Source organism: Ranitomeya imitator, chromosome 1 (genome assembly GCF_032444005.1).
Source record: "Ranitomeya imitator isolate aRanImi1 chromosome 1, aRanImi1.pri, whole genome shotgun sequence".
Lineage (NCBI taxonomy): Eukaryota > Metazoa > Chordata > Amphibia > Anura > Dendrobatidae > Ranitomeya > Ranitomeya imitator.
The window spans coordinates 1,211,136,278-1,211,148,228 of record NC_091282.1 but is presented as its reverse complement, the minus strand read 5'-3'; the positions used below and the strand labels follow the sequence as shown (position 1 = coordinate 1,211,148,228).

Below are 11,951 nucleotides of genomic sequence, written 5' to 3'. Positions count from 1 at the left end.
CCGGCTCTATGGCTGCCTCATCCGGCCCGCAGACCGTGAGAGCCATGGGGCTGGAAACCAGTGGTCCATGGGCCGCACAGTGTCACCCGCTGCCTCCATCTGTGCTGACATCTTCACTGGAGGAGGGGACCCCGGCCACGTCCTCCACCAATCAGCATGTGAAACAGCTGACGCCATGACGGTATTTAATCCCATCAGCTGTGTGCTGTGGAGTCAGCGCAGCGGAGGCCGGGAGAAGCAGAGCGCCGGCGACAGGACCGAGGGGAGTATGTGCTGTTCATTGTTTTTATGTGTATGGGATGTTTGGGTGGGCATGGGGAGACTATAGGGGTGAGGTGGTGCTGTACATGGGGGGTGACATGGTGCTGCGCATGGGGAGACTATGGGGGTGACATGGTGCTGTACATGGGGGGTGACAAGGTGCTGCACATGGGGGGGTGACATGGTGCTGCACATGGGGGGTGACATGGTGCTGTACATGGGGGGTGTCACCCCCCCATGTGCAGCACCATGTCACCCCCCATGTGCAGCACCACATCACCCCCCCATGTGCAGCACCATGTCACCCCCCATGTGCAGCACCATGTCACCCCCCATGTGCAGCACCACATCACCCCCCCATGTGCAGAACCACGTCACCCCCCCTTGTGCAGCACCATGTCAACTCCCCATGCGCAGCACCATGTCACCCCCCATGTGCAGCACCATGTCAACTCCCCATGTGCAGCACCATGTCACCCCCCATGTGCAGCACCACATCACCCCCCCATGTGCAGAACCACATCACCCCCCCATGCGCAGCACCATGTCACCCCCCATGTACAGCACCATGTCACCCCCCATGTGCAGCACCATGTCAACTCCCCATGCGCAGCACCATGTCACCCCCCATGTGCAGAACCATGTCACCCCCCATGTACAGCACCATGTCACCCCCCATGTGCAGAACATGGGGGTTGACGTGGTGCTGCACATAGGGGGTGACATGGTGCTTCACATGGGGGGTGACATAGTGCTGCGCATGGGGGTGACATGGTGCTGCGCATGGGGAGTTGACATGGTGCTGCACATGGGGGGTGACATGGTGCTGCACATAGAGGGTGACGTGGTGCTGCACATGGGGGGTGACGTGGTGCTGCACATGGGAGGTGATGTGGTGCTGCACATGGGGGGGTAACATAGTGCTGTATATGGGGGGTGACATGGTGCTGTATATGGGGGGTGACATGGTGCTGCACATGGGGGGTGACATGGTGCTGGACATGGGGGTTGACGTGGTGCTGCACATGGGGGGGTGACATGGTGCTGCACATGGGGGGTTACGTGGTGCTGCACATGGGTGACGGGGTGCTGCACATGGGGGGTTACGTGGTGCTGCACATGGGTGACGGGGTGCTGCACATGGGGGGTGACATGGTGCTGCACATAGGCGATGATGTGGTGCTGCACATGGGGGGTGACATGGTGCTGCATATGGGGGGTGACATGGTGCTGCACATGGGGGGTGACATGGTGCTGCACATAGGCGATGATGTGGTGCTGCACATGGGGGGTGACATGGTGCTGCACATAGGCGATGATGTGGTGCTGCACATGGGGGGTGACGTGGTGCTGCACATGGGGGGTGACGTGGTGCTGCACATAGGGGGTGACGTGGTGCTGCACATGGGGGGTGACGTGGTGCTGCACATGGGGGGTGACATGGTGCTGCATATGGGGGGTGACGTGGTGCTGCACATGGGGGGTGACATGGTGCTGCACATGGGGGGTGACATGGTGCTGCACATACGCAATGACGTGGTGCTGCACATGGGGGGTGACATGGTGCTGCACATGGGGGGTGACATGGTGCTGCACATGGGGGGTGACGTGGTGCTGCACATGGGGGGTGACGTGGTGCTGCACATGGGGGGTAACATGGTGCTGCACATGGGGGGTGACGTGGTGCTGCACATAGGCGATGATGTGCTGCACATGGGGGGTGACGTGGTGCTGCACATGGGGGGTGACGTGGTGCTGCACATGGGGGGTGACGTGGTGCTGCACATGGGGGGGTGACGTGGTGCTGCACATGGGGGGTGACGTGGTGCTGCACATGGGGGGTGACGTGGTGCTGCACATGGGGGGTGACGTGGTGCTGCACATGGGGGGTAACATGGTGCTGCACATGGGGGGTGACGTGGTGCTGCATATGGGGGGTGACGTGGTGCTGCACATGGGGGGTGACGTGGTGCTGCACATGGGGGGTGACGTGGTGCTGCACATGGGGGGTGACGTGGTGCTGCACATGGGGGGTAACATGGTGCTGCACATGGGGGGTGACATGGTGCTGCACATAGGCGATGATGTGCTGCACATGGGGGGTGACGTGGTGCTGCACATGGGGGGTGACGTGGTGCTGCACATGGGGGGTGACGTGGTGCTGCACATGGGGGGGTGACGTGGTGCTGCATATGGGGGGTGACGTGGTGCTGCACATGGGGGATGACATGGTGCTGCACATGGGGGGTGACATGGTGCTGCACATGGGGGGTGACATGGTGCTGCACATGGGGGGTGACATGGTGCTGCACATGGGGGGTGACGTGGTGCTGCACATGGGGGGTGACATGGCGCTGCACATGGGGGGTGACATGGCGCTGCACATGGGGGGGTGACATGGCGCTGCACATAGGCGATGACGTGGTGCTGTACATAGGGGGTGACATGGTGCTGCACATGGGGGGTGACATGGTGCTGCACATGGGGGGTGACATGGCGCTGCACATGGGGGGTGACATGGCGCTGCACATGGGGGGGTGACATGGCGCTGCACATAGGCGATGACGTGGTGCTGTACATAGGGGGTGACATGGTGCTGCACATAGGGGGTGACATGGTGCTGCACATCCAGACAACCACAACCACACAAGACATTTCCAGTAATGTGAACATGAGTCATCCCACAATGCCATCATTAACGTCTGGTGAAGACGCCGCCGTAATGTACCTGGCAGAATATCTCAGTTGGTTTCTAGAAGACCTAAAAGTTCTCATCCCTTGGAGACATCTACAGGTATTTGTCCACCACAAGTATAAGAATTCTTTGAGAAAGTTTCTGCGGAACGTGACATGGCTGTTAGCGGCTACGGCACATTTGTCTCCCATATATTTCCACTAGGCACCTTATGTAAATAAGCGGAAAGCTTGGATGAAGATTATTTGCCCTTTTACAACTTTTCCATCTTTCTTGAAGGTGAGTGAAGTTGTGTTGGTAAGAAAGTCAGGCCATCTCCAAATGCGAATATTATCAGCAATGAGCGAGCTACACAGGGACAGAGAGGGGGACTTGGCACCATTTCTACTAATATGTTACAGAACAAAAATATTTCCCTTTGTTCTGATGTCAACTAAATATCTATAGGGTACAGAATAGCAAAGTAGTGGCGATATGCTCGGCCGGCCTGAGCCATTCCCTATGCATTGTGCTCTCCATTCATAGAGACCTAGAGGATTAGACAGCGCAGAACATGAAAGTTCATTGAGGAGCTGCGAGAAATTCACAGACTGAGCGGGAAACTTCCAGGATCCGCACATAAATATCAGAGACGTCAACCACGGTTCTCAATGGTGGAACTGTTCCTGATGACCTTCCCATTTCTAGGCATGAATGAAGGCTTCTTGAGGAATGTGGACTGATCCATGGAAGAAGAAACCAAGGATACTCAGAACCTAAGAAGGGAAAAATGGGTAAAATGCATCAGTATTTCTGTTCTGTGTTTTATGGTTCTTCTAGTGTGACCTCTTCTTCAGTATCCCCAGCCCTCCACTCACATTTACCTTTACTGGAACTCTTCCGGAAGGAACAAAGGCCTCTGCCCTATGAATAATCTGCTCCAAACTTCCCATTTACGCCAAACCTCTAATGGTTACTGGTATTTCCCACCACCCTCATCCGAGGGGTCAGAGAGGTCTGCACCAACTTTAGGAGAAAATGGGAGCAACAAACTAAAGATCTAGACTGAACAGGCCCCGACAAGAGACGGGAACCAGCCCAGTGAAACCGGCTGTAGCAGGTTGGTACGTAGCACTTACTAAAACCACCTGGACCAGAAGAGGGAGGCAAGGTTGGATAGGAAATCTTTCGGTGCTAAGAATGGTCCTTCTGTGACAGGTCTTGTGGTTGCTTCTGCTGTAGCTGCTGGTGGTCTCTCTGTGGAAGGCCCAGGATCCTTATGGTCTACTAAACATGCAACACATATAGGACTGTTAGTGTTGTTAGTATTGGTAATATCACCAGTATAGCCATCAGTGGGACATACAGTGTTAGCTGTGTTATGTGCGAGCACAGACAATATGGAGAGGTCAGGTTGTAGGACAAGTCATCTGCTAATATGAACGTCTAGGAAAAGCCTGAAGCTCCATGCAATGTCCTCAGCCCAGACCACCACACTGGTTCTCACCTGCTTTGTGAAGACTGTCATAGCCGAGACTGTCATAGCCGATCCTCACTGCTGTTTAGCTGGTGGGAGGTATAAGCTATAAACCCCTCTCTTGTACCCAAACAGTCTGTAGAGCTGCTTGAAGCTGGGCTTTACAGGAGGTTTGTCGAGGATCTGGCTTTGCTTTTCGTATCCTCCCATAGGTAAAATGTGATTTGTGCGATGAAGAGGAAACACCAATGGAGACTTTGAGTGTGAACTCAGACATGGATAAGGACAAAGTCTTGTAGCCCGTACAAAGTGTGGACCCTGAACAGGGCGACCAAAGTATGTCCACACTGGAGGTCCGCCAAAGAATAAAAGATCAAAAGGTTAAAGATGCAGATAGAATGAACATTCAATCTCATGGAATGCAATGTCCTCACTGCCAATAGATGGCTGACAAGACACGGGCCAGATGGGCAATCTCTATATATCTACTCTATACCTAACAGTGAAAAATGAGGTCTCCGTGGAGGAACCGGAAGGGTCCCTGGAAAGAGAAGAGAGCAGACACTCAAAAACACAGGACCACACATAGGTGAGGGATGATCGGTAATGACAGATGGTGATTGGAAGATCAAGGATGACAGATCATTTATGGGGCTGGGGAAAGATGACGGATACGGAAAAATAATGGATGATGGGTATGAGTGGATGATTAAAAGATTAAGGATGATAAATGGTTTGATGATGAGTGATGACAGATGATTAACAGCTAAATGATCAGCAATAATGGATAGATAATAGATAGATAATAGATATATTTTAACCAATAAATTTTTATTACATTTTCAGAAAATTTTGAACATACAAAGGGTGAAACGAAACCCACAAATACATACAATACCAAAATACGATAGGGACCTGTACTCATTAAAATATGACTTCTTCACCATCCCACAGTGACATCACGGGAACTCCAGGGTTAAAGCATGATGACATAATTCCAATAATGATAGATAGATAATAGATAGATAATAGGTAATAGATAGATAATAGATAGTAGATAATTTAAATAGATGATAGATAATAGATGATAGATAGATGATAGAAGGAATATTGTCTTCTCAATCTATACACTCGGCCTGGGACAACTCATAAGGTCCTATGGCTTCCAGTACCACCTTTATGCTGATGACACTCAGATCTACCTCTCTGGCCCAGATGTCACCTCCCTGCTCTCCAGAATCCCAGAGTGGCTATCAGCCATATCCTCCTTCTTCTCCTCTCGCTTCCTCAAACTCAATGTGGACAAATCTGAACTCATTATCTTTCCCCCATCTCGCATATCTTCCCTACCTGATCTATCTATCAAAATAAATTAAATCACCTCCTGTCGCCTCCAGCTCAAAAATATTTCCAGAATCCGTCCTTTCCTCAACCCACACTCTACCAAAACGCTTGTGCATGCCCTCATCATCTCCCGCCTGGACTACTGCAACATCCTCCTCTGTGGCCTACCTTCTAACACTCTCGCACCCTCCAGTCCATCCTTAACTCTGCTGCCCGACTAATTAATCTCTCTCCTCGCTACTCCTCCGCTTCCCCCCTCTGCAAATCCCTTCACTGGCTCCCAATTTCCCAGCGTATCCAGTTCATACTACTAACACTGATCTACAAAGCCATCCACAACCTGTCTCCTCCGTATATTTCCGAATTAATCTCCTGATATCTTCCCTCACGTAATCTCTGGTCTTCCCAAGACCTCCTCCTCTCAGGTTGATAGATAATAGATAGATAATAGATAATAGATAGACAGATAATAGATAGATAATAGATAGATAATAGATAAATAATAATAATAGATAATAGATAGATAATAGATCATAGACAGATAATAGATAGATAGATGATAGATAAATAATAATAATAGATAATAGATAGATAATAGATCATAGACAGATAATAGATAGATAGATGATAGATAAATAATAATAATAGATAATAGATAGATAATAGATCATAGACAGATAATAGATAGATAGATGATAGATAAATAATAATAATAGATAATAGATAGATAATAGATCATAGACAGATAATAGATAGATAGATGATAGATAAATAATAATAATAGATAATAGATAGATAATAGATCATAGACAGATAATAGATAGATAGATGATAGATAAATAATAGATAATAGATAGATAATTAGATAGCTTCGGGTTTTAACCACCAATGTTACGGTTTCCTTTCAAAATTAGGGGATTGTGCAGGGAAACTATAGAAAAATCACAAGGCTACTGTGGTTAAAAGCTGCAGCCTGACCAGTGTGTGTGAACACTGCCTAACAATGACACCTGGTGTTACTGGTGGCCTGAATGGCAAATGTCACCTGCTTCCTAATGAATGTGCACCTAGATATATTTTTCCTTTTGAATATTCTAGAAAAGTCCTGGATTGTTCTACTGGATTTTATCTAGAGGACCTAGAACAATAAGTAAAGAATAGCGACATTTATTATTAAGCAAGTAAGGAATTATATTATTTATTGCTGTGGACCAGAGACTCGAACGTATAATTGATGGGGTTTTTTTTGTTCGTTCTTTTTTGGCAGAAATGCGTGTAACCACAATTTTAATGTTTATATGTGTAAATAGGTTTAAAAAAATTCCTAGTATTTTTCTAATTATTGCGATTTTATTTGCATCCTTCTCTGACTCCTACCCCCCCCCCCATTTTGGGCCAATGCTGCAGGGCGTGAAGAGATGAGGGTTAGGGGTTCGGTGCCTTAGGAGTCTGGCGCATGTATGGACCCAATTAGTAAGAATAGGAACCTGCTCCAACTGGTACTGCCCAGTGCCCCCCCCACCTGCATCTCTAGACCCCCAATGTAAGATTGGGTGGGGAAATAAGATTGTCACAAGTTAGCCGTGCATATTAGAGATTTGTCTGAATCTTACCTATTGTATTGTCACCCATCCCTTGTAGACTGTGAGCCTTCGCGGGCAGGGTCCTCTCTCCTCCTGTATCCTCACCCATCCCTTGTAGATTGTGAGCCCTCGCGGGCAGGGTCCTCTCCCCTCCTGTATCCTCACCCATCCCTTGTAGATTGTGAGCCCTCGCGGGCAGGGTCCTCTCTCCTCCTGTATCCTCACCCATCCCTTGTAGATTGTGAGCCCTCGCGGGCAGGGTCCTCTCTCCTCCTGTATCCTCACCCATCCCTTGTAGATTGTGAGCCCTCGCGGGCAGGGTCCTCTCTCCTCCTGTATCCTCACCCATCCCTTGTAGATTGTGAGCCCTCGCGGGCAGGGTCCTCACTCCTCCTGTATCCTCACCCATCCCTTGTAGATTGTGAGCCCTCGCGGGCAGGGTCCTCTCTCCTCCTGTATCCTCACCCATCCCTTGTAGATTGTGAGCCTTCGCGGGCAGGGTCCTCTCTCCTCCTGTATCCTCACCCAGCCCTTGTAGATTGTGAGCCTTCGCGGGCAGGGTCCTCTCTCCTCCTGTATCCTCACCCAGCCCTTGTAGATTGTGAGCCCTCGCAGGCAGGGTCCTCTCTCCTCCTGTATCCTCACCCATCCCTTGTAGACTGTGAGCCCTCGCGGGCAGGGTCTTCTCTCCTCCTGTATCCTCACCCATCCCTTGTAGACTGTGAGCCCTCGTTGGCAGGGTCCTCTCTCCTCCTGTATCCTCACCCATCCCTTGTAGATTGTGAGCCCTCGCGGGCAGGGTCCTCACTCCTCCTGTATCCTCACCCATCCCTTGTAGACTGTGAGACCTCGCGGGCAGGGTCCTCTCTCCTCCTGTATCCTCACCCAGCCCTTGTAGATTGTGAGCCCTCGCAGGTAGGGTCCTCTCTCCTCCTGTATCCTCACCCATCCCTTGTAGACTGTGAGCCCTCGCGGGCAGGGTCCTCTCTCCTACTGTATCCTCACCCATCCCTTGTAGACTGTGAGCCCTCATGGGCAGGGTCCTCTCTCCTCCTGTATTCTCACCCATCCCTTGTAGACTGTGAGCCTTCGCGGGCAGGGTCCTCACTCCTCGTGTATCCTCACCCATCCCTTGTAGACTGTGAGCCCTCGCGGGCAGGGTCCTCTCTCCTCCTGTATCCTCACCCATCCCTTGTAGATTGTGATCCCTCACGGGCAGGGTCCTCTCTCTTCCTCTATCCTCACCCATCCCTTGTAGATTGTGAGCCCTCACGGGCAGGGTCCTCTCTCCTCCTGTATCCTCACCCATCCCTTGTAGACTGTGAGCCCTCACGGGCAGGGTCCTCTCTCTTCCTGTATCCTCACCCATCCCTTGTAGATTGTGAGCCCTCGCGGGCAGGGTCCTGTCTCCTCCTGTATCCTCACCCATCCCTTGTAGACTGTGAGCCCTCACGGGCAGGGTCCTCTCTCTTCCTGTATCCCCACCCATCCATTGTAGATTGTGAGCCCTCGCGGGCAGGGTCCTCTCTCCTCCTGTATCCTCACCCATCCCTTGTAGATTGTGAGCTCTCGCAGGCAGGGTCCTCTCTCCTCCTGTATCCTCACCATCCCTTGTAGATTGTGAGCCCTCGCGGGCAGGGTCCTCTCTCCTCCTGTATCCTCACCCATCCCTTGTAGATTGTGAGCCCTCGCGGGCAGGGTCCTCACTCCTCCTGTATCCTCACCCATCCCTTGTAGATTGTGAGCCCTCGCGGGCAGGGTCCTCTCTCCTCCTGTACCATCACCCATCCCTTGTAGATTGTGAGCCCTCGCGGGCAGGGTCCTCTCTCCTCCTGTATCCTCACCCATCCCTTGTAGATTGTGAGCCCTCGCGGGCAGGGTCCTCTCTCCTCCTGTATCCTCACCCATCCCTTGTAGACTGTGAGCCCTCGCGGGCAGGGTCCTCTCTCCTCCTGTATCCTCACCCATCCCTTGTAGATTTTGAGCCCTCGTGGGTAGGGTCCTCACTCCTCCTGTATTCTCACCCATCCCTTGTAGACTGTGAGCCCTCGCGGGCAGGGTCCTCTCTCCTCCTGTATCCTCACCCATCCCTTGTAGACTGTGAGCCCTCACGGGCAGGGTCCTCTCTCCTCCTGTATTCTCACCCATCCCTTGTAGAATGTGAGCCCTCGTGGGTAGGGTCCTCTCGCCTACTGTATCCTCATCCATCCCTTGTAGATTGTGAGCCCTCGCGGGCAGAGTCCTCTCTCCTCCTGTATCCTCACCCATCCCTTGTAGACTGTGAGCCCTCGCGGGCAGGGTGCTCTTTCCTCCTGTATCCTCACCCATCCCTTGTAGACTGTGAGCCCTCGCGGGCAGGGTCCTCTCTCCTCCTGTATCCTCACCCATCCCTTGTAGATTGTGAGCCTTCGCGGGCAGGGTCCTCTCTCGTTCTGTATCCTCACCCATCCCTTGTAGACTGTGAGCCCTCATGGGTAGGGTCCTCACTCCTCCTGTATTCTCACCCATCCCTTGTAGACTATGAGCCCTCGCGGGCAGGGTCCTCACTCCTCCTGTATCCTCACCCATCCCTTGTAGATTGTGAGCCCTCATGGGCAGGGTCCTCTCTCCTCCTGTATCCTCACCCATCCCTTGTAGATTGTGAGCCCTCGTGGGTAGGGTCCTCTCGCCTACTGTATCCCCACCCATCCCTTGTAGACTGTGAGCCCTCGCGGGCAGGGTCCTCTCGCCTACTGTATCCTCACCCATCCCTTGTAGATTGTGAGCCCTCGCGGGCAGGGTCCTCTCTCCTCCTGTATCAGTCGTGACTTGTATTGATTAAGATTATTGTACTTGTTATTATGTATACCCCTCCTCACATGTAAAACGCCATGGAATAAATGGTGCTATAATAATAAATAATAGATAACTTCATATGTAGGTTGTTAGAGATGCATGGATCATCAGAACTCATGGATGTTGGAAGATTAACAATGAATGCTTAGATAATCAGGTATGACAGATGACATATGGATGGACACAGATGATGAGTGACTAGATAAATGGGTGATCACTAATGATGGATGGAGGGATGACAGATGATTTGCCATGCAGACTCTCTGAGATGCTTAAATAGATGCACGGATGATCAATGATGGCAGATGGCTTGTCATGTGGATGATAAGAGATGATGAATGGCTAGATAAATTGGTGATGATAGGGCAATGGTTTGGTGCACTGATAATGGATGACTGACAAATGGTTGGATCAGCTAGATTAAACCTTGTGAGGGCAGTTGAACGTAGACGAGGAACTAGCAGAACCTTGTGTTACAGACCTGCTCACAGAAGGTAATATTTTCCCAGTAACAGTTCCTTTTCTGGCAATTCTAACTACTCAAGCTTTCATATCTACTTGCAGCTTTCACCTTTTTGGTCTTGTGACATTTCTCTTCCATGTGGTGCCATTGCTGACAGAATGAAATAGGAAGGTGTTTTCTTTGTTAGGCATTGCCTTCTTACACTCCCCTTTCGGCTGGACACTGGTGTAATGAATAAATGGGTGAATTTTTATTAATTACGATATTTTAGTCTAAACATCAGCTTTTCTCCAAAGACTTTCGGTGGGATGTACTCAATTTTGGTCTTGAATGAATTTGTTAAAAATTTTTACTTTTTTTTGATGGGCAAAATAACAAATCTTGCTATCTTTTGCTATCAATTGCCCACATGTGGCAGTAGCCTGTAGTATGGCATCCCATAGAAAATGTTCATTTTGAAAGGAAACTAAAAGTTTTCTGACAAATCTATTGGGGTGTACTCTTTTATACTGAGCACTGTATATGCTATAGGTACTTTCACTGGTGTATTGCTAATCATTATTAATCTGTTTGATGATTACTTTGTAATTTTGTATTGTGATTATTGATCCTCCGTGTTAGGGCTAGCGGAACGCACCAAGTAATAGAGAGATTGATACGAGGTGCGTTCGCAGCCTCGGGTCCACCGTGCAGAGATACCTGCTGCAAGTAATGGCGGATGGACACTGAGCTCACACGTGGGTTAAACTTCACCCCGTGTGAAATGAAAGCGAGCTCTGTTGCCTCACAGTCGCGCTGTACACAGGAACTAAAACCCTAACTGAAAGTTGTGCTTGCTCTGGAACTCTTCTGTGCTAACCGCACACATGAAGGAACCAGGTGCTAAGCCAAGGCTAATTGCCCCCACTGACGCTAGCTGCCTGCCTGAGTGTACAGCCCCAAGGCTAAACAGACTCACACCACTAATATATAGTGTGGCAGAGTATCCACTGGCAACTACCAAACACAAATGATACTAGCGCATGGCCGTGAGAAAAGCAGGACTTAGTCCCAGGAGCGCCTGCTCGCCGCCGAACAGTACTGGTTATAATGGCTGGACCTGGAAGGGCAGCAGTAACCAAACGTGCAGTATCTGTCCGAGCCAGGCGCTGGGACCGACGTCTCTGCTGAGCAGGCTCCACTGTGGCTGGAGAAGAATGGGAGACCGCAGCAGACATGGCTTGAGATTCTCCCTATGCAGCGGCAGGAACTCGACGCCTAACATTACCCCACCTCCTAGGGTCCCCTCCTTGGGCCTCGCTATGCTCAAAGACT

The 11,951-nt window shown here is 50.6% G+C and overlaps 1 protein-coding gene across 1 annotated transcript in view; it reads right to left on the bottom strand.

The window, feature by feature from the left end:
- Positions 1-2,464: 2,464 nt before the first annotated feature.
- Positions 2,465-11,951, bottom strand: part of LOC138657288 (putative uncharacterized protein DDB_G0290521) — an 87,260-nt gene continuing 77,773 nt past the window's right edge. The window contains exons 4-5 of the mRNA XM_069744973.1: positions 4,443-4,759; positions 2,465-3,711 (exon numbers count right to left, since the gene is read on the bottom strand). Coding sequence (XP_069601074.1) covers positions 4,488-4,759 — 272 coding nt within the window. The 3' untranslated portion in view covers positions 2,465-3,711; positions 4,443-4,487. The remainder of the gene's footprint in view (positions 3,712-4,442; positions 4,760-11,951) is intronic.